Here is a 20,995-nt window from a genome sequence, read left to right as displayed (position 1 = left end):
TAATTGCTCGTTTCCCTGTCCGCGATTACTGGGAATCAACTTCCGCAGACCAGGAACGCCACAGGGATATTTCGGAAAAACCCAGATGATGATGCTAATTAAACACAGAAAAAACAGACTCTATATTTCACTCAAATTTTTATGAGATATCTGTGAAGCTGACAGTCATACAGTGATAGAAGTAAGTTTTAGCCCTTGATATTGAAATTTCAACAGTTCATACCATACATTTTGTTCGGCTAACACTGCAAATCCCACAAAGATTTGCTGGGCTTTGATGCCGGAGCTGCATAAAATTCAAGTGGAGCTGGAGCCGGTTGCTTCAAAAGTAGCTCCGGCTCCGATGTAGTTCATAAGATGCTATGCTCCTACTAACAACTGAATTCACGTCATTTTACGGTAACCGTTCACAAAATTTAAAAAAAGTTGCCTCGTTTAGTCACAAGGCGTGGGTTTTCAACACATTCGAACATATACCCGGAATTGCATGATTTGGCAGTTATTTTTTCGACTAAACATAGGTCTGTGTCATCATCCCTGGATTTGAAACGAAATCTACTTTCAATCTCACCAGGTCACTGAAAAATACGATAATCACCCTCACAAAATAGGGAATGGATGAATTTGTTACGAACATTCGCAGCGTGATGATATAATTATTAATTAATACAATGACGCCGCGCACCTTTGTTTCATAGCAATGCGTCGAGAAGAAGTCGACATCATCAAGAAGACAACATAGTTTTGTGCGATTTGCAGTGTTAACCAAGCAAAATGTATAATATGAATTGTAAGACTGTGATGGTTGTCAGGTTCCAGTTTCATAGCTATCTTATATAAATTTGAGTGAAATATGGGATCTGGGTTTATTTGGCCGCCACATCTAGGTTTTTCCGAAATATCCCAGTGGCATCCCTGGTTCAACTAGCATGTTCATTGTTCATGCATTGGCACCAAACCTGCGTAGGCTGGATATTGCGCGCTTACCGCGTAATTACTGTGTTAGTATTATGGGTATTTGTCGTACCCGCAATTTCGTCATCAGCACAACACCGATGGCCAATTGTGTGGTTCGATAAATAATGATCACCATACATGTCAAAAATCGGGATTGATGCTTAGCTGAGATAATTAGTAATGACACGAACGACACCAGAGGATAAAAACGGGACCTTGTTGCACATGACAATTGTCGAGTTGGAGCCGCGCATGCCTTTCTGAATTGGATGAGCAAATGCACGCTCTTTGTTGATCGTCTTTTTAATCGTTACGCGAAATTGGACAGTGTGTTATTGTGTATGACTATGAATTGTAATTCATTCAAGCGCATGATCGTTTTCTCCAATGACAATTTGAGAACGTTAATAGGGAAATGCATCGGAGCAGCCCAGAACGCCAGTACTTAGTCCGCATACAATTGTCGCGATGCGAGCTATAGTCAATGCGATGTCCGAACTAGGAGGCTTCTTGGAGGTACAGAATAGGGATGATGTGAACCCCGGAAAGGTTCAGGTTCGTGTGAACGCGAAAGGTTCTGAGTAAAAATGTCATTTTAAGCATTTTAAACTGCCCACACCATGTTTTTCAAGCTTCTTATTGAAATTCCTTCTAACTGTGACGTCAAATTGATCCATCATTCAATTGATAATAGTTGGTTGTTAGCAACAATCGTCTTCTCAGCCTCAGTTAGTCAGTATTGGCTACAGCAGGGAGTGGGCAAACTTTTCAGCTCGCGGGTCGCACTAAGCCAAAACGCAAGCTTTGATTCGATTATAGAGCAGTGGTTCTTAAACCATTTTGATTGCAACCCAAATCCGAGTTGTAGTGGCATCTCGCAACCCAAGCCTCACACATCGTATGCATTTTTAATATAACTATGCTACATTTTACGGGCATGTATACGATATAGAGAACGAGCAGACATCAGTCGTACGCAATGTAGCTCTATATGGGACATGTCTGACTGACGTTTTCAAATTAGAGTGTGTTATTTGACCACGGGTCGCACTTTTACTGACTATTCGGTACCAACCATTTCGACGACCGGACATATCAATATCGAAAGTATTAGCGAACCAGCGACGGTCATTTTGGTTTTATCGCCGGCATTTTTTTTTGGCACCGTACTTCACCTATCGATATGCTGGCCAAAACGTAATGTCTTCATGTGTCCTGGCGCGGTAGCGGTTGACCTCGCAAGTCCCCTCTCTATAGTCCCGCACCCGTTCGTCGCACATCGCTCTACACTAAAGCATCGTAACGCTCCCCGACAGTGTTTATCAGAGAAACCATGGTCGGACAAATCTTTTGGTGGATTCAAACCAATACAAAGGCCGGCACATTTTTTTATGATCAAGCCAAGTTGTTGTGGTGATTTTTCTACGCGTCTAGCTGATTGACCTGTAGTGGTTAAAAGAAATTCAACAAATATTACATAATAAAAGATCGCTCAGATGCCATCGCGACCCAAAATTATCACCTTCGCAACCCATATACTTTCAGGACCCCTGATATTAAGTAACCGAAGACGTGGAGACTGGAGATAATACATATGTATGCATATGAATGTATATTAAAACAATAAAAATGTTGATTTGATGATAACGCACACGCGTCAGAAACATTACCGAGATTTTATAAACTGGCCATCCTGAATCAATTCGTCAAAATAAGGGATCAAAAAAGGCTGTGCTGATTCTTTGGATAAGATTGAAATTTGAATATGTGAGCAACGATCGGCTTATAGATATGTTGATTCTGCGTCTGGTCAAATTCAGAACATACAATTCTGACACCAACATGTTACCTTTACCTCTTTCGACGCCGAGCTAAATTTGACGATTGTCTTCAAAACGCCGCTATTTTCACCAAATAACCCCAATTTTAACCGATCGTAACTTCGTCGCTACCTTAGCCACCGAGACGTACCTACGTCCGTATTGTATCCGCGAACGATATCTATCTAATGATGCGTAACGTGCCTTGATTGATCCTGTCGTGTTGCTAGGGCAGGCTTCGGTACGAACTGAAGTTTGGCTGATTTCAGGCGCGCTGCTGCCAAGGTATGGATTTTGTTGGTGTTTCTATGGTACTTATAGATTAGCTGTGACGTTGTAAATTTCACAGAATATTCTTATTATATTATATATTGATAATATATTATCCTTAAATCGTTAATTCCTTTTCAATGGCAATGCGGAGGTTCAGAACCGTCGTGAAATACTGCTGCCGACATGATCTTCGGCCGTCGATGCTTCAAGGTTATCATGGTGACGTCAAATCCGCAATAATGGCTCGAAAATTTGACTTCTGCTAGTACCGGTACTAAAGTTTGTTTTTCAGGCGCAGTAACATACCGACGGAGCCCATTTGTGTACGATTACAAGCAACGATCTGCACAAAAACATCATTATTTGTCTCCGTTGAGTCCTCGTCATCTCCCGATGCAATTTTACGTTTGAAAAACTTGAATAAATACGTATATATTGGTGTGAAGTCTGTGTTGTCGCAGTACATGTACTGACTTGGTGGCTTCAGTAGATCCGTATATTAACTTAACGCGCGATGTGTCGCTAAAGATTGGTGATAATGATGTAAAATGTCTTTAGGTATTGGCATCTGTTGAAAATCATTACCGTCGTGGAAATATACACCAAATAAAGTTACTATTCCGTACAGGTAATCCAGCAAAATTGTTTCTTAGTAGCAAGTTTTGAATTCATTACCGCACAATGCCCCGACTGCCATGGACGCAAAACGGCATGTCAGATTTTCGAGACAAAAATACGCTCTCTCGATTTAGCGAACATATGGGGATACGCGGCGTTTTGAAGACAATCTCTAGCGAACATATGGGGATACGCGGCGTCGAAAGAGTTAAATGAGTCTCAGCATAGGGCTTACTGTATTCAACTTGCCTTTTTCACGTTCTTTTGTGAGAACGACATCAGCATAATTAACTATATTGTCTGAAACATAATTCCTTGATTTATTTTGCACCTCATAATTGGATAAATTATGTCTATAATTCGGATGTTTGGATTCAAATGGTGTTTTGAATTGCAGCAACGAATTAATTATAATAATGCCATATTATGACAAATAATACGTATTATTGTGTTACCATCGACGCCGGAACGGAAGTAGGCCCACCTATAAGTTGATTCTTTATTGATTGCATAAGCATTCATATTCAACTTTCCGCTTTTTGTATTGCTTTGAACTATAGTATACTCATTATGGATGAGTTGAGACCGACGTTATGACTTATTTGCAACTAACTGCGCATATGGCGGACGAATCGATTTTTCCAAGTGCAGCACTGAAAGTTCTGCTCTAAAATCACAACTGTGATCCGAACTCACTCATTTCTGTTTTGATTGTCTTGGATATTTAGCAACCGAGGCGTTTCAAAATACATAGGCCCCTAGGTTGGGCTATTGTACTGCAAATTCGATATTGGTGCGCTCGTTACCAGTCCGTCCGTCGTCGATCAAGTTTAGTGGAGCATAGAAGGTTCCCGCATGCGGCCCGCGGGCCTCGTAGGTTTGAGACCTCTGGTTTAGTCGAATAATGGCGTCGACCCTGCGTATGCGTTGTAGGGAATACAAAGGTTTTAGTTGTAAACGCGAACGTTAGAATTGGCTTCATTATTATCATATCGCGATTTGGGTGGATCAGAAATAAAGCAGTAGTGCAGCCGCAGATATTTCAATTTATAGTTCTGTGTAGCTATTATATTCTCTATGTAACATGCATATCAGGGTTTCGCATTGGCGTTTTCGGTTCTGTGAATAACTCGTTTTTGATTAATTTGTCAAAAAATTCTGATGCCAATATGCAATTTATAGCGTTCTCGTAATTGAGTGTCAATGTCAGCGACCTGTTCGTAATGGTGACTAGAAACCGCAGTCTGGTGGTTATATAAAGGGATCTATGAACATTGAACAATGAACATACTCGACAAGTCGACATTTGTTGTCTTGAGGGATTATTTAATTGAACTATTTCTTAGTACTAATCTCAACGTTTTTTAGAAATGTGCACGCATTTTTTAATCTACTCGAAATTGCTTCGCGGGCCAGATGAAATAATCTGGCGGGCCGTTTGTTTGACACCCCTACATTACACAATTATGGCATATATTAGTTAGACAACGTTTGAAAAAAAATTCAAAAAGGCATTTGTTTAAAACACTGTTTAAAACATGTTTTAAACAAGGCGTTTTAAAACATCGTTTGTTTTAAATGCAACCCTATACCTCTACATGTATAGCGTATTTGGCTCTTGATATTGTGTGCTTGCCGGTCAAGCTCACAGCAGAGATAAGTCCCTAGTTATATTTACAAACGGTAAACTGGATATTTCGAGCAAACTTTTGTAACAAAGCATGTAACATTTTTGATATTGTCAAGGTGCAAGCTCGATTATTGTTTATTTTTATGCTGCCAGTGCCATGCATAGAGTGGTCCGAAGTTGAATGAAATGCAATGGATTAAAACCAAGAATGCTACAATGACGCGGAAAATTGTAATATATGAAAAAGGTTCACAGTGCAGAACCTACCAAGGTTCGTTCGTGAACGTGAACCTCTAAATTTCTGAGGTTCACACACAGAACGCGAACGTGAACCTCTCGTTCACACCATCCCTAGTCCAAGCCCCCTGCCCCTGGTGTTGCATATAAGAGGGCAATTAGTGATTGGATGCACGCTTTCCAATTTGTAATCATCAATTTTGCGAATTCATTCTGGTCTTCTTGATACACTCGTATTCCTGTGTGACGAGATAACGTAGTGGTATAATCCACAGCTACAACACCAATGAGTTAAGGGTTGGAGTCCGACCGAGGTCGGCTCCAGAATTCCAACCCACGTGTTGGAGGTTTATCTATAGGCTCCTCCTCGCTATATCATCCGTGTAAGCGGTGTCTTATAAAAAGCCTAGAAGTGGACCGTGCTACAATTCGGCATATAAGGAATAAAAAATGAAGAAAATTGGCCTGGTGTAAATGACCATAGTAGTCGACAAACACCATGGATACTACAAGCAAACAAACAAACAATTGCCGCGCAATGTCACTTGTGAGCCTGTAGATTAATTCGTTACTGATGTTCGTAATGCGAATGTTCGTAGTTTAAATGGTTACGCGAATCCGCATCTCTGAGGGTGTATATTTTGGAGATAGTGTGATGGTTATGAGTCCGGATTCTCGATCTGTAGGTCGTGGGTTCGATCCCCGGCTAGGTCATACCAAAGACTCGAAAATTGGTATCCGCAGCTATCCTGCTAGGCGCTCAGCAATCACGGATAGCATGGAGGAGAAAAAAACAACGGGGGCGCAGACTAGATGACCTCACGGCCGTATCGCAACTCCGTCGTCAAAGCATCTCGATGGTGCAAGCAAAAAGAATATCATATCTCTCTCTCTCTCATCATCATCATCATCATTGGTTTATTATCAATTTTATCAGTTCAATACACCACAAAAATGCGATACAATGAAAAGACAGGAAGGTGTCGAAGCGACTTGGAGTAGTCTATGGAATCAGACACCCACCTTGGCCTAGGCGATGTAAAGAGGAGGCATGCACACTAAATGAAAGTAAAGAAAATAGTATAGAAAGAAAAACGACAAGAAAATAGGGCGGCATGTCATGGGAAGCGAGATCGATAGGTCAGCCGTGGTCCGGTAATCTTGAGGATGGACTGGTAATCAACTATACTCAGCCGAGAGGCCAGGACAGGGCCGCGGCGAGAGAGAACGTTGTTGTTGTTGATGCTGACTTGTTGTTGTTGTTGTTGTTGTTGATGTTGTTGTTGTTGCTGCTGTTATTTGCAACAAATATTTGATGCTTGTCGCCTGATGGCGTTTTGCACCACGGTCAATGAAATGCACAGTGTATGCCACGAAAGGAGATCGTATAAATTACCGATTAGATAATATCGAGTAAATATCACACTTTGATAGAACTATCGGTATCGGCCATGCGAGGTAAAAATGATCGGTGATTTTCGTGACGTCACAACGTAGTAGTAGGGATCGAGTCAGAGAACTATAATTGGCGACTGCTGCACTGGGAATATACAGCTTATAGTCAATAGTGGTCAAAGTAGTCATGGTTGGTACTAGAGTAGAAGTAGAAGTAACGCCGTAAATGTGTAAAAGACCTCCGTCTGTGGTTGATCACTCGGGACTTGAGTTGGAACAATGATTTTTTTAGTCAACACAAGAGGATTTCCCGTGAAATTTTTCAAATTAGCAGTTTGCTATTCCGGTAATCTAAATTTTGTGATTTGTGATAAGTGTCCTATTTTACGGATCCCAACATATAGTAACCCTAGTTAAGTCGAATAGTTTTCAAAAATCATATCCACTTGAGTGTAATTATTGCATGTATAGGCAAAACCGACTTGAGTAGACCTACTGTGAAAAAGTACAAGTACTTCCAATAATGGTTGTAAAGGCGTTCTGATAAATTCTCTGAAGTTTTTGAAATTTCCCTTAATCTAGATGCCGTATTTTGAAGATCGGCTGCATATATCGTGGCTATCTGCAGAGATGCTAGTGATCGGTTTTATCGGTATCGGCCCAATAACGTCACGTCACTAAATCATTGCATTTCAAAAGTTTTGAGACGTCCCGCATTGCCAAGCAATTTGCTTGCTTTATACTTAAAACTTGCAAGACAAGCGATGAGTCATCACGCTGAAAGAATCAACTTTGGCGATTATGCGATTGAATATCAGTATATCGCTTCAACGTCACGGGAAAACTCAAAAATAGAAATGATCTTGGATTTTTCCCGATTCCATATCGAACCCGAAGGCTTCGTGATGAATCCAGAAGAAAACAAAGCAAGATCATAAGTCGTACAGGAATGTTGCACTGCAGTGCTGATGGCTTCACGCTCTGATTGGCGCCTAATTGCTCGACTCTACGCGAGAGGTGAACCTTCTGACCATTTATGAGGAATCCGCCGCCGATTCGGAACGGAAAGTACTTATTTAGACAACGATCACGGGAATAATATTAGTTTTATATTGGCGGAAGTGACCTTGAGTGTGAAGGGAACAACAAAAAGCCGGAGGCGATCTGCGGACGAACGTCCTCGCTGCTCGCAAGTTGTCAGAAATGCTTTGCAACTCGAGTGGTTGAAAGAATATCTTGACAAGGTCGAGATGCAGATTTCGTGTAGAAAGTTTGTTTTCGAGTAGTGGCGACGTCACACAATCAAGTGGTGCAAAGCGAATCGACAGCGAGCAATCTGTTGCTTTGCGATCGTGCGTAAAATCGAGGAAGCAAATGCGTTGGTAGGCGAGGGACAGATTTTTCCATTCGAGCTCTGAGAGCAATGATCGGTTGTAAAACCCACAGCGGCCGTGATTACTCGGTTTTCGTCTTTTTTGTCGCATTGCGGTGATGATGGCCGTTTTGATCCTTCTTCTAATGAATAAATAGAATTGCATTCGATGTTTTATCACTCGAAATAGCGTGACATATTGGGAATGGGCTTCTTGGAGGTACAGAACTTCAATATACAATGGCAGAATATATTCAGATTGAAATATAACCGAATGTTTTGGCTGTCACTTATATCTGGCGTAATCGTCAGCAACTAGTAGAGAATTCGGAATGACTATTGTATAGCAAAAATCGTATTCAGAATGAAGTAGGCATTGAAAGAGCGATCCGATTATGTAACATCTTTTCAGGTTTATAACTATTGCATTGCTGGCTCTGCTGATAGCGGGGATTTGGACAGCTAGATAATTCTAGGCTAATTAGAGTAATTAAAGCGAATTGGCGATAATCTAATTTTGAAATGATTCCACGCTTTCATTCTTATTTCTGGTTTTGCTGGAAATGCTACATTTGCATCGTGCGGAACGGGCTAAGCTCGATATATCGCAAACAGTTCCTATTTTCCTTCTCATTCCTATAACTTTGATTTGATATGAACGGAAGTTGATTTTGTTGCATTTCTTTCTAATCCGGAATTAAATTCGGATTAAACTCCACTTTTGCAAATTCAGTTCTAATTCTAATCTAATTTTGAAGAGCAGAAAATCTGCCACGTGCCGCGCTAACTACCAATCACCGCCCACAACTCTGACGTTTTAAGTCGTCAATTTATCTTGGTGTGGACAGTTTGTGGGCTGAAGTTTTCGACAATTTTATTTATTTTCGAATTTCTATAGATGTTTACGGAAAGATGATAGTTGCGAGCCAAATCTTTTCCCTATCATGGCGCTATTGTTCACGATGCTTACCAAAACGAATGATTTGCTCTGCGCTCACACAGGCCCCTATGGGCCTTAGCTTTCGGCGATAGATAAGGAATCCCGGAGACGCTGAGTGTGATTTTCGCTAAAATAATAATTTTACAATCAGAGTAATTCATTAGCGAGTTCGAAAAAATTCAGCCTTTATGTCTATGAGAACTTTTTACGTATACAAACACAAAATTAATTCGTTACGTAACAACGCGATGCTTTCAGGTTTCGCTCTCGAAAAAGCAACAACAACATTGGCTGCTTTTCAAGTATGCGCAATTGCGCATCCGACAGAATGGTGCAGACTTGGAAGTAGATGATTCTAGTTGTCTAGTTAGTCCAATTAGAGCGAAATGTCGGTAATCTAATTCTAATCTAATTAGTGAAATCTTTCTTTGCTCTAATTTCAATCCTAATTCAATTTGTGAAATGTTTCTATATTTTCATTTTCATTATAATCTTATTTGCGGTTTTCCTGTAAATGATACAGGAGAACACTCTCGTTTGAAACGAGCCAAACTCGCTGTACAGACAATTTCCATTCTCATCCACATAGAAAGGAACTCTGATTTGATATTAACGGAACTTGATGCAATGTCCAAGTTTGCGCGAATTCGGTAATTCTAGTTCTAATCTAATTTGGAAAAGGCTGAAAAATTTCTAGTTGCCAAAGTCCGGGATGGTGCTCTCAAGAACATATCGCTTTTGTTGCGAAACTTTCCGGACTTGATTAGCACCTCGTAACTTTTCACTGGGGTGGGTGCGACAGAAATTTTGTTTGAGCATCAGTACCGAAAACAGGAATGCATTTCGCAACGTTTCATGACTCGCGTATGAGTCAATATTGCAGTGATATGAGATTGATTTCATCAATTGCTTCCTTGGAGGCGTCACAATGATTGCAATGTTTCGCCGAGGTGCGGCTATATATGGGAAGAAATCCGGGCAGAGTCGCTCGATCTATATCTGAAGTTCGACACGCTGCACGCTTCTGTGCACCTCGCGGTTCTTGACATCCGCCGGAATTGCAGATGACTATATTTAGCTTGAAAGCGCGTTCACAATCGTAGTCTATGTGCTCAGTAAATCTGATTGTATCGTGTTTGGAATCGTTCGAAATTCTTCAAATCCAACTTTCAATTGTTCGCCGATGCAAAATTGATGGAATACCAAACAAATTCTTGTTTAAAGTCGCATTAAGTGTGCGTTTTAATCAGCAGACTTCGGTTTCCAAGACGTGCCGCCGGCGGATGTTCGTCTGACATTTCCGCATCGCTACTCTCAACGTTTTGTCTCGTTTTGCTAGAAGTAAGAAAAGAAGGCTCGCGTTTTTGGGCTCAGCTTTGCAGAATTGGATCATAGTCGCGTAGGCATTCATCCAGTACGCACTAACTCTGCGAAAGATGCACACAGGAATATCCTTGCTCTTGCTGTGCGTGGTAGGCGCGGTGTGCGCCCAACAACAATACTCGAGAAGCGCGTCTAGGTATATGAACCATCCGCGATGGGGAAGTCAATATCGTTACGCGACAAGCAGGCGGGATCAACATAGAAGGAACAGGAGAATGGGAAATATGTGAGTATCACATCGCAATTTTGTCGGAATTGTAACGCACACAGTGATCCATGATTAGAAAATATGTGTATTTATCAAATTTCCACCATAGGGTGCGGTGTAATAAAGTTAACGGCCCATTTAGGTACTAAATTGTGTTTCATGCCTATCCGATGGGAAAAATGAGTCAATAGACTAATTCTCACGGAGCTATAAATCTAAAGGGATATGTGGCCTCTATCTACGTGCAGGTAGGCTACCACCTTCGTTATTGCTTTCTTGGGGTGGCACGCGAAAACAACCAACGATACCCTGAAATATATGTTATTAAGAATGGATGTTTATACTCATTTTCATTTGTTGGAATGAGTGTGAAAGCACAATTCGATGCCTGAAAGTGCAGATTACCCTACCGTAGGGTAAATATGGGTCGAATGCACAATTTCCGCAGTGCAGGACGTCAAGGTTTGGTGATTGTCCGTCTGGATTTTGAGATATTTCTGGTCGGAGACACGGTTCCGCCTAAATATAATTAGCTTTGGTCAGAATAGAGTGACTGGCTGATTCGAGTGTTTATGCGTTGCCTACCATAACGTCGTAACACAAAATAATGATTTTTGCGACCTCAAGGAAAATGACGCCAGTATCGCATCATCATGGTATATTTTCGTGGTTTTGAACGAAAACTATTTCGTAGAGCTTTGTGACCATTGTGAGGGTGGATCTTACTTGACAGATTTGTCGCGCCGTGTAGAAAGGTAGCTCTGTGCAACATGTTTATGTTTATCGATGCTGTGATACCGCTTTTTTGAGAGCAAGTAGTGGAAATGAAGTTATTGTAAATATATGTTTCGTTGATAAAATATTACTGCCGGTGTGAACTCTTGGAGTCTTGATACTGCCAGTACCACGACATTCAGTATAGTAGCGTGATTCCGAATCAAAGCCATGACCATTACTTGACTAGATTCGTAGCCTTATGCGATATGTTTGTCAATTTATGCTCGACTCAGATAGGCGTACTCGACTCGCTTTGCCCAGCGGTAATCACAGTATCGTAAGCCTGTATCAAAGAATCCATGACAGGCATCTTTAGTTAAACCGTGGGCCCGGTAAATCTTTGTTTCGTTTAGTTGATCAACGTCAACATGGTGTAGTCAGTCTGTGACTGCGCTGATCCGCTGAGTAATGTGTCTGCTTCATTCCAAATCTGCAACGTCTGGAAATTCTTTGTTCAAGGTGGCACGCCACCGACTTCGTTCCTATTGTGAGGCCAACAATTGCACGCTCCCGCGCGCATGCCCAATTGCCCACTCGAGAACGTCGCCCACTTTACTGGCAGTGATTTGTTAAGCTGTTCACCGCAATTTGTCACTGCGTTTCTTCCCAAGTCTCGGTTCAGCAGCTCGGCTTTCCGGCTTTGATGAAAGCGACTTCTGCGAATTGCGAGCCAGTTCTTAAAATGTGAAAGCCGTGTACTGTACGTTACATTCGAAAAAAGGCCTCGGCAATGAACTATGTCTTGCTGCGCGTTTCTCGGCCTACACAAAGGTCTTGAGATAACAAAACTCAGGGGACCGTGCAGTCCATCGAAAACAAGACTCCCCGAACTTTAAGTGCTTATTATGACGTGCCGGTTGTGGTTTGAATTGTCGTCAGACGCAGCATTGCAAAGTACACGAAACGTTTAGCTTGAAGCCCGATAACTGTTTTACGTGACGCCGAAGAAGCTTGTTTACATCTCGCGATCGGATTCTTGATGAGATTATAATGTTTCGTAGTAGAAGCGTTATCACCGGAAATATCGTGTCTGACAGTGTGAGGAGAAAAGACAACTATTCTTTGATGTAACGATGCGCCAGTTATTCCGCTTAACCCATGACCTCCGACCGTTGTTTGTTGTCATTGTGAAAATGTCCACGCGCATTTTCAACTCGTTGGCCCGTAGCTCTTGGTGGTTGAATATCACGAATTGTCCCAATGTGTTGCTCGTCTCGAATCATCCAATCCAGGAAATTCGGTGGGGACATAACACTTGTAGTCTGACGAAAGCCCTTTCGTAATGACGCCACCCACTTCAGGTTCGATTTAAATAGTATTCTTCGATATTCATATTGAAATAAACGTTTAGGTAATCGTGAGCAACTAGTGGAGAATGAAAAAGAACTTTGTATTTCAACAATCGTATCACCAACAACACCAATTACTGTGAAAACATCATTGTGCCTTGTGCATTATCATCGGGCAATCGTCAATTGACATGCAATGATATACTATTTGCTACCGATTACTCCTGCCGAGTGTCAACCTACAATATTCGGGTTGATGTCAACATGAATATATTATTCAATTTTATATTGAAGTTCTGTATCTCCTGTATCTCCAGTATTCTTGTGAGTAACCGCCAGGTGGCGACGCCATTCAATCAGCTGCTTTATCGATAGTTTATCATTACATCTGTGTTGCGTAAATAAACCAAAACTGATAGTAATCGTTCTCATTTCGTGGAGAAATTCCACCGGTTTCCTGTCTTAATACGTTTCGCGTGCGGTCAAGTCGACTCGATTTTCGGTTCCACTCCCACGAATGTGCGCGTTACGCAGCAATTGCGGGTTTGCCGCCGTTGAGGCTATCATTCAAAAAGAAAAGAACAACGCCTTTCTATCGCAAGACAATGGCTTAATTATGAGCTATCAATCTATCGCTTCCGGCTTCATATTTTCAAACAAGAAGCGGCAATCGTTTCGCGAATTGAGAAAACGTCTTGAAATAAAGCTGTTTGTTGCTCGGTTATCAAATGAGTGAACTACTACTGTATTTTGATGCTCTTTTCCACATGCCTTCGGATATACAATACCAATATCAAGCCAGATTTTACTCTAGCTTGTTCCTATCTGTGTAACACCACTCCATCAGTCTATTGGAAAATTCAGTCACGTTTATTGTTGTCTAAGTATTTACCTTTTGTGAGCTCAGTAATGATGTTTCAATTCTCTGAATTCTCTGCCGCTACTGCATTTGCGATGACTTTATTTTATAATTGATACATTTAATTTCTAGTACTTTCATGATGCTGTATGCTGTTGTTGATGATGTTTTTCTTACGTTTTTATTTATTTATTTAATTTTAATAATCAACCCGAGGTTTCGTTCGTAACGGCTATACGCTAATAAGATGCTCCTGGCCTGACTTGCTCGGGTTTGATGACTCTGTTATATATATTTATTTGGACGGTTTGTTGATAAATCAACATTCTCCTTCTCTCAGGCTAGTTGGACCTAACCGATGCCAAGAAGACGGCCAACAGTTTTGCTGTGCCGGTTGGAAGGCGGCAAAGGGCACCAATCGATGCATGATACGTAAGTCTTGAACGTTGCCGATTTAGTATGAAACTCGGGGTTCGCGTAAAACTCAATTCATTTGAATCAGTTTACTGACATGTTCGGCGACACAAAATGACTTTGAATTTTCAGCGCTGTGCGAAAACCATTGTGGGGACGGAATCTGCATGAAACCGAACCAGTGTCTCTGCCCAAACGGAAATATCGGCCCCACATGCGGAGAACCAAGATTCAGAAGTACGACTTTTATTACTTCCACAACTACCCACACTTACAGCTTATGTGTTCAGACGGTAAATGTATGCTGCGATGCATGAACGGTGGCACCTGTCAGAACAACCAGTGTTCTTGTCCGGACGGATTCACGGGGGCTCATTGCGGGCAACGTAAGTATCCTTTAGCCTGCCCGACACCGTTTCTAAACTAGCAATGTCTTTGCAAGGTGATTCGAATTAATTTGCACCTAAATAAGGTAACAAGAGTTGCTCAATATCACGATAGCTCATCGTACACGTTTCACTACCAGGTGTGGTGTTCCAGTTTGGTACAATTGCTGCCAGGACCATTTCAATGCACATTGTTATGCAATACATACGGCTATGATGACCAATCGATTGCGCCAAGTATTCAAATTACTTTTGTCGCCGATATTGATATCATTACTAAACTGATCGACATGAAATGTTTCAGTGCTAATAGAAAAGATGTCATCGCTCCCCGATATTTTTTGCGATGCCGCGGTATTTCATCCCTTGTAAATACGCGATTGTATTACCTGTAAACATAAGCCTCGCATTATTACGGTCTTCTACGGTGAAATGAAGTGTTTCAATCGCTTCACGGTTTGTGGTATTTCACAGCTATTTGCGGGCCTGGATGTCTGAACGGCGGAAGGTGCATCAGCGCGAACAAATGCCTTTGTCTGTACGGATTCACTGGAAACAGATGCCAGACAGGTAAAGCTTTTAACGTAATAAACCTAAATTCTGTGAAAAATTCGAAGTAGGCTACTTCGCTACAGACCACTTCTGTTCTGTAACCCGAATGGCTTTTTTATTGCACCAATGTTCTATTTGCTTGGATACAAAGCGCAGGTTAAGTCCTTTCCAGTAGTTGGATTAGCCGTTGGTGTTTAGGTAGAAGTACAAGTAATACTCAACCCAATTACGAGAAGCCATTTCAAGTAAGTAAAGGACTAGATATTACGGTCGTAGTTTTGTCTGAGTCTGCTTAATAGAGCTGAGTAAACTTCAAATTCTCCTATGATTAGATTAGATTGAAGTAAAGCTAGAGACAATTTGACACCGATGCGTTTGATGTGCTAGACTACCGGGTCGGCCCCTGCTTCTTACATCGAGCCAACGACACGTGCATGGACGAGGTACCAGGCGTCGCGTGCCACAAGAAGCTCTGTTGCGCGACCATCGGTCAAGGATGGGGAATCCCGTGCGAAGAATGCCCGGCTAGAGTTGGAAATTGCACGAGAGGACGAATGCCGCCCAATTGCGACGGTGAGGAGAATCATTGTTGCTTTTCGTTCTCGAAATGCTATATTTGAATAGTATATTCATATTGAAATGAACACACGAATCATTTCGGCTTACACTGACACAGTAGTAGCGTACAAGTTGCTGACGATTACCCATGACGAGTATCAGCCGAAAATATTCGGGTTCATTTCAATATGAATATACTATTCAATTGTATATTGAAGTTCCTGACCTACAAGAAGCTCTTTAAATACTACATTCTAAGCAGCGGTTGCTCTTGACTCGCTAACTTCGTTCAGATATCAATGAATGTAAACTCATCCCTGGACTCTGCAAAAATGGCGAGTGTGTCAACACAGACGGCTCATTCCGATGCGACTGTCCGGAAGGATATAAATACAACAGGAACCTTCACGTTTGTGAAGGTAAGCGCTTTTGTCTCTGGTTTACGTAGGAGTTCTCATTGAATTCTTATCACTTCAGATATTGACGAGTGTCAGCTTGGATATTGCGAAGACGGTACTTGTGAGAATCAAGACGGAAGCTTTATCTGCCACTGTCCAGTGAATTATCTGCTATCGAATGACAGAACGTACTGCATCCGTAAGTAACATCGTTTCTTGAACATGAATTAATGCGAAATAGCCTCAAAATAACCTGACTTGGCTCTGACGTATCGACATTCATTTCATTGCTACTTCTTTTATGTTATCATTTATTACTTTTCATCCAGCGTGTATCCCTCTTATTTACATTCTCTAGAGCAGTGGTTCCCAACCTTTTTCGACTCGTGGACCCCTTGGCCGGTATTTGAGCCGAAATTCCCCCCCCCCTAAGAAAAAGTTGCCCGGTTACCGAAAAGGTGCTTTTTAACGCACTGCCATTTGTTGGCAATATATGCCAAAACATACCCTAACTATGTTGAATGCGGACCGCATTACACTTTCGTAAAGTACCGCTGACAACTTCCATATCAATTATTTGACATAGGTGTATTGTTATCAGTGGTGGCTTTTGGTGTGGGCGGTCGCCCAGGGGCCCTTGGACGAAGGACCCCCCATCTTTGGTTTAAGTGCCTTTTCAAGGATTATAGCGAATAAACGTGGAAATCCGTGTACCAATCAAGAAGATGGTTCCGTACATATAGGTCAATCATCAAATCTCTGCATTTGTTAGAAGAGTTCCATAACCCGATAATCAAACCTTGACGTGTTGTGTTGGCTTATTACTAATGTCACCCGATAGCTTGCCAGATGGTCTATTAGCCTGCAGCAGTTGTATCCCTGTCTTATTATTTCACGCTACGTGCCATAAATCTTCAACATGAAGACATGAGATATATTTAGCGGAGTCACTTATTTTATAATTTTTCAATTTATAATAAAAGAAGGCTCAGGAGCTACAACAATTCAACATTGAAGCCTGCTTCAAAACCGTGTTACAGTGTCATACACCTGAGTGATGCAATTCCGGTCCATATGGCGCATTGATTTAAGTTGGTAATAATAGAAGCGAGGGGTCTGGGGTGAAGTCCCCCAAATGCTTCCATTACATACTCATAGGGCCCCTGGAATTCTCGCCCAGGACCCCCAATAGTAGGGCCACCACTGATTGTTATCAAAAATTTATCTAAATCAAAAGAAATGTGGTCATCACTAGGGCGATTTTTTTTTTGACCTATAAAACGGATGATTTTGACCTAAAAAATCTAAATTTTGACTTTTTTTGACCTAAAAAAAACTGAAATTTGACCAAATTTTGACCTCACGTATGCAAATTAGGTGTTTTCGCACATAATGTTAAAATTGTACTACTTATCTTCATTTCTGGTTGGAACTGTCTGTCCTTACAAAGTAAATTGGCCTGAAAGAACGTTTTTGGCTCAAAAACTGACACATTTTTACATGAAAAAACTAGTATTTTAACGAAATCTGGTCCTATGAAGAATTGCAGTAGTTACATTACGTATTATGGTGGAATAATTAAAATTTGTTGTAGTACAACGAAAGATACTTTCCTACATTCTCGGGTAGAAAGTGTTTGTTTTGTTTGTTTGTTTTGTGGTATTCATGGTGTTTGTCAACTACTATGGTCATTTACACCAGTCCGATATTCTTCATTATTTTCCGTAACTGCCAACATATAGCACGGCCCACCTCTAGGCTTTTTTGTAAGACACCGCTTACGCGGATGAGGTGGCGGAATTATGAAGTCGACCTCGGTCGGAATCGAACCCACACCCATCAGTGTTGCAGCCGCGGATTATACCACTGCGCTATCTCGGGTAGAAAGTGTATGTTCTTACTAAGTAGCTTGCCAAGAATGGAGAAAGAACGTTCAACAGCAGCAGTTGTTATCTGACAACACTGAAGTTGTGTGCACACTGCTTGCTGGTGATGCACCGTGTTGCTTCATTCTGACAATGTTGTCTATATCACAATTTTTCAGCTTGCGCTTCTTGATGTAAGAACCATGCAATGCCCAAGCAGTCTTGCTTCAGTTAGGATATTGCGGTACGTTGACCATAAAACCATGTCACTATTTGTTTCATTTAACCGTTTATGATTCACAATGAGAAGACGATGGGCCGTTTACAACGGTAGACCTATAAAGTAGGCTACAGGCTGTAAATTATCAAATGATAAGTTCACATACAGCGCAAAATCGACGATACAAACGAAATGTAGAGGTCAAAAAATGTCTGATTTTGTAAATAATTTTGTCAAATTTTGACCTAACGCTACAATTTTGACCTAATTTTGACTTTTTTGACATGTCAAAAAAAATCGCCCTAGTCATCACTTTCCGTTGTGGTAAAATTACTCTAAATTTGGCCTGTTTTTCACTGGTCGGGTAGCTCCTGACTACAAATAAATCACTAAATTCGCTTTTGCGATGGCCTTGAGTTGAATCAATGAATTTCGTGTTTTCCACGTTAGCAGAGATGTTGGCTTAAAAAAGTAAACATTTTCCCCAACGCCCTTTTTGTCCTGAATTCTCTCCGAGTTTTCCCTGCTTGGTGGCAATTTGGTTGAGAGGCTGTCGCGTCCCCAACGACATTTTCTCACGCGCCTCACTTTTTCAAGGGAGACCTCCAAAGAACTAGTTTCATACTTTGCAGTTCTAACATAAAAGTCGAAAAATGTTGCAAATCTAGTGTATCTCGCGTTACAACGCTAAAGCCAAATTCCCCCCTAAAAAATTCGAAATTCCCCCCAAGGGGGGAATTCCCCCCCGGTTGGAAACCACTGCTCTAGAGTCTAGACCAGTGTTCCTAAACTTTTTAGCGTCTATATCCACTGCCCATATTCAACACAACTTCTGATGGTATCTACCTATATCGAAATTGAAAGGGAAATTGACAATAAATCAATCCTACCACGAATAAAATTCTTTAGTTGAATAAATCTGCGCAGAAAACGTGGGGCTCTAGAGTGCATAGGCCAAATTGCACAGTTCAACTCGTACCTACTGATTCGGTGCTTCGTACCCCCCCCCCCCCCCCAAGAGGTGATTAAAATAGTCCAAGTCGTCTGAACGTTCTCCAATTATATCGCAATCTTATGGTGTTTGATCGGATGTAAATTTTCATAACATGACTGACTAACAAGGCACTGAGACATGCAAATCCATTTTCTGTAGTTGATGCGCCTGGCCATTGTTACACGTCGATCGAGAGCGGGATGTGCGCCGAACCGCTTCCTCAATTGACCCGGCGAACTCAATGCTGCTGCACCACAACTGGAGAAGTGGAACTCGAGACGCTCGGAAAATGTTTTGCGATACCCGACCACTCGCCGGAAAGGTGTCCCACTCTTGGAACACGTACGTATATCATGTTACTATTCCGAGTCGAAAAACATACCCACTGGTCACCTCGCGGGGGGCTAAAACCAACCCAACCATTAGCTAAGTTCGATCAGATTTGTCAAACGAACACTCTTCGGGGCGAAAATCCACGGGCCAGAGCGGACGATCTCGTTTTCGATCCTCATCCGTGTGTAACTGACCGAGACTTTTGTGACCACGGTCTGTGCGTTATTGACGTGGGATATTGGATGTGCGAATGCGAGCCAGGATTTCAAGCAGAACACTCGCGGAAATGCCGCGGTAGGATGTCAATTTGAAACTAAGTGACGCGTGTGTTTCTTTTTTTTGCATGTGATTCGTCTCAACATTTTACGAAATGTTTTGACTTTGCCGTGGGTTTGGAACAACAGCGGAATACAATCACCAGTGTCCACGCGGTATTCGCGGAGAACAGACTAGTAACGATACGTTCTGTCGCGAAATGGGAGAAAAAGTTTGTCAGAACGGACTGTGCGTCGGAACCGTTACTGGCGATTATCAATGTCGTTGCAGAGAGGGTTACACGAACACCGCCGATATGAAGAAATGCATCGGTAATAGGACGCTTTTTTTGCATGAGTCTTGTCGGATGTTTATCTGTCTGCTTGTAAAGGCAACTCGCATCCCTTCTCTCCATTTAGACATTAACGAGTGCGGGGAGGGTGCCGGCGATCGCGATATTTGCGGAATGCACGGGACTTGTATGAACACGGACGGCGCGTTCAAATGTATGTGCGACAATGGATTTGAGAACGCGGAGGATGCCAATAGTTGTATCGGTGAGTAGCCGTTTCCGTTTTGGGTTTTACCCTAGTCTTACTTACAATAGAATAGTACTTTGAATTTCAATTGTATATCGAATTAAGTATACTGTATATTGAAGTTCTGTGAGTATGTTCCGAGAGTACGTTAATTGCAATGGAGAACAGTAAACACCCTCTATTATCCTCAGATATCGACGAATGTCAAGGGGACGAAGGAATTTGCGATAACGGCCAATGTATCAACACTAGAGGAAGCTACCGGTGTCGTTGCGACGACGGTTACCGACCCACTGCGACGCAATTGCAATGCGAAGGTAACAATACCGTTTTGTAGACATCATACTTGCTCAGCGTATATAGTGCCGACCCTGTTTGATCCTAGATATCGATGAATGCGTGGAACGAGCCGATCTTTGTGAGAACGGTAGATGCGTGAACATCATTGGAGAATATCAATGCGTCTGCAACCCAGGTTTCGCTCCGTCTGAGGATAAGAAGTCGTGTTATGGTAGGATTAAATTGAAGCAACGAAATTTATCGCGGAATAGATGTTTTTGTGACCGGTCGAGTTTCTATTCAGATGAGAACGAGTGCGAGACGAAGGGAATGTGCAATCACGGAACTTGCTCCAACGAAGAAGGGGGATTCGAATGTATTTGCGACAATGGATACGAACTGACTGTAAGAAACTGCTGTTGAATACGTTTTGGCACTTCCTGC

At 41.8% G+C, this 20,995-nt stretch overlaps 1 protein-coding gene and 1 long non-coding RNA gene across 2 annotated transcripts in view; both read left to right on the top strand.

Moving 5' to 3' along the window:
- Positions 1-808: 808 nt before the first annotated feature.
- LOC145437818 (uncharacterized) lies at positions 809-3,495 on the top strand. The gene is made up of 2 exons (XR_013914745.1): positions 809-3,062; positions 3,343-3,495. It is a non-coding gene; the product is annotated as an uncharacterized LOC145437818 (long non-coding RNA).
- Positions 3,496-10,603: 7,108 nt separating this feature from the next.
- The window catches only part of LOC145437817 (fibrillin-1-like), a 42,252-nt gene continuing 31,860 nt past the window's right edge, over positions 10,604-20,995 (top strand). The window contains exons 1-14 of the mRNA XM_080315114.1: positions 10,604-10,851; positions 14,099-14,190; positions 14,305-14,409; positions 14,463-14,558; positions 15,033-15,128; positions 15,498-15,683; positions 15,962-16,087; positions 16,146-16,265; positions 19,305-19,487; positions 19,883-20,065; positions 20,153-20,290; positions 20,464-20,589; positions 20,658-20,783; positions 20,856-20,956. Coding sequence (XP_080171240.1) covers positions 10,679-10,851; positions 14,099-14,190; positions 14,305-14,409; positions 14,463-14,558; positions 15,033-15,128; positions 15,498-15,683; positions 15,962-16,087; positions 16,146-16,265; positions 19,305-19,487; positions 19,883-20,065; positions 20,153-20,290; positions 20,464-20,589; positions 20,658-20,783; positions 20,856-20,956 — 1,851 coding nt within the window. The 5' untranslated portion in view covers positions 10,604-10,678. The remainder of the gene's footprint in view (positions 10,852-14,098; positions 14,191-14,304; positions 14,410-14,462; positions 14,559-15,032; positions 15,129-15,497; positions 15,684-15,961; positions 16,088-16,145; positions 16,266-19,304; positions 19,488-19,882; positions 20,066-20,152; positions 20,291-20,463; positions 20,590-20,657; positions 20,784-20,855; positions 20,957-20,995) is intronic.

The sequence above is a fragment of the Botryllus schlosseri genome, chromosome 4 (genome assembly GCF_051294905.1).
Source record: "Botryllus schlosseri isolate E-star chromosome 4, Bs_hap1, whole genome shotgun sequence".
NCBI lineage: Eukaryota > Metazoa > Chordata > Ascidiacea > Stolidobranchia > Styelidae > Botryllus > Botryllus schlosseri.
Note: the sequence above shows the minus strand (reverse complement) of the source record. Positions and strands in the feature narration are given on the sequence as shown.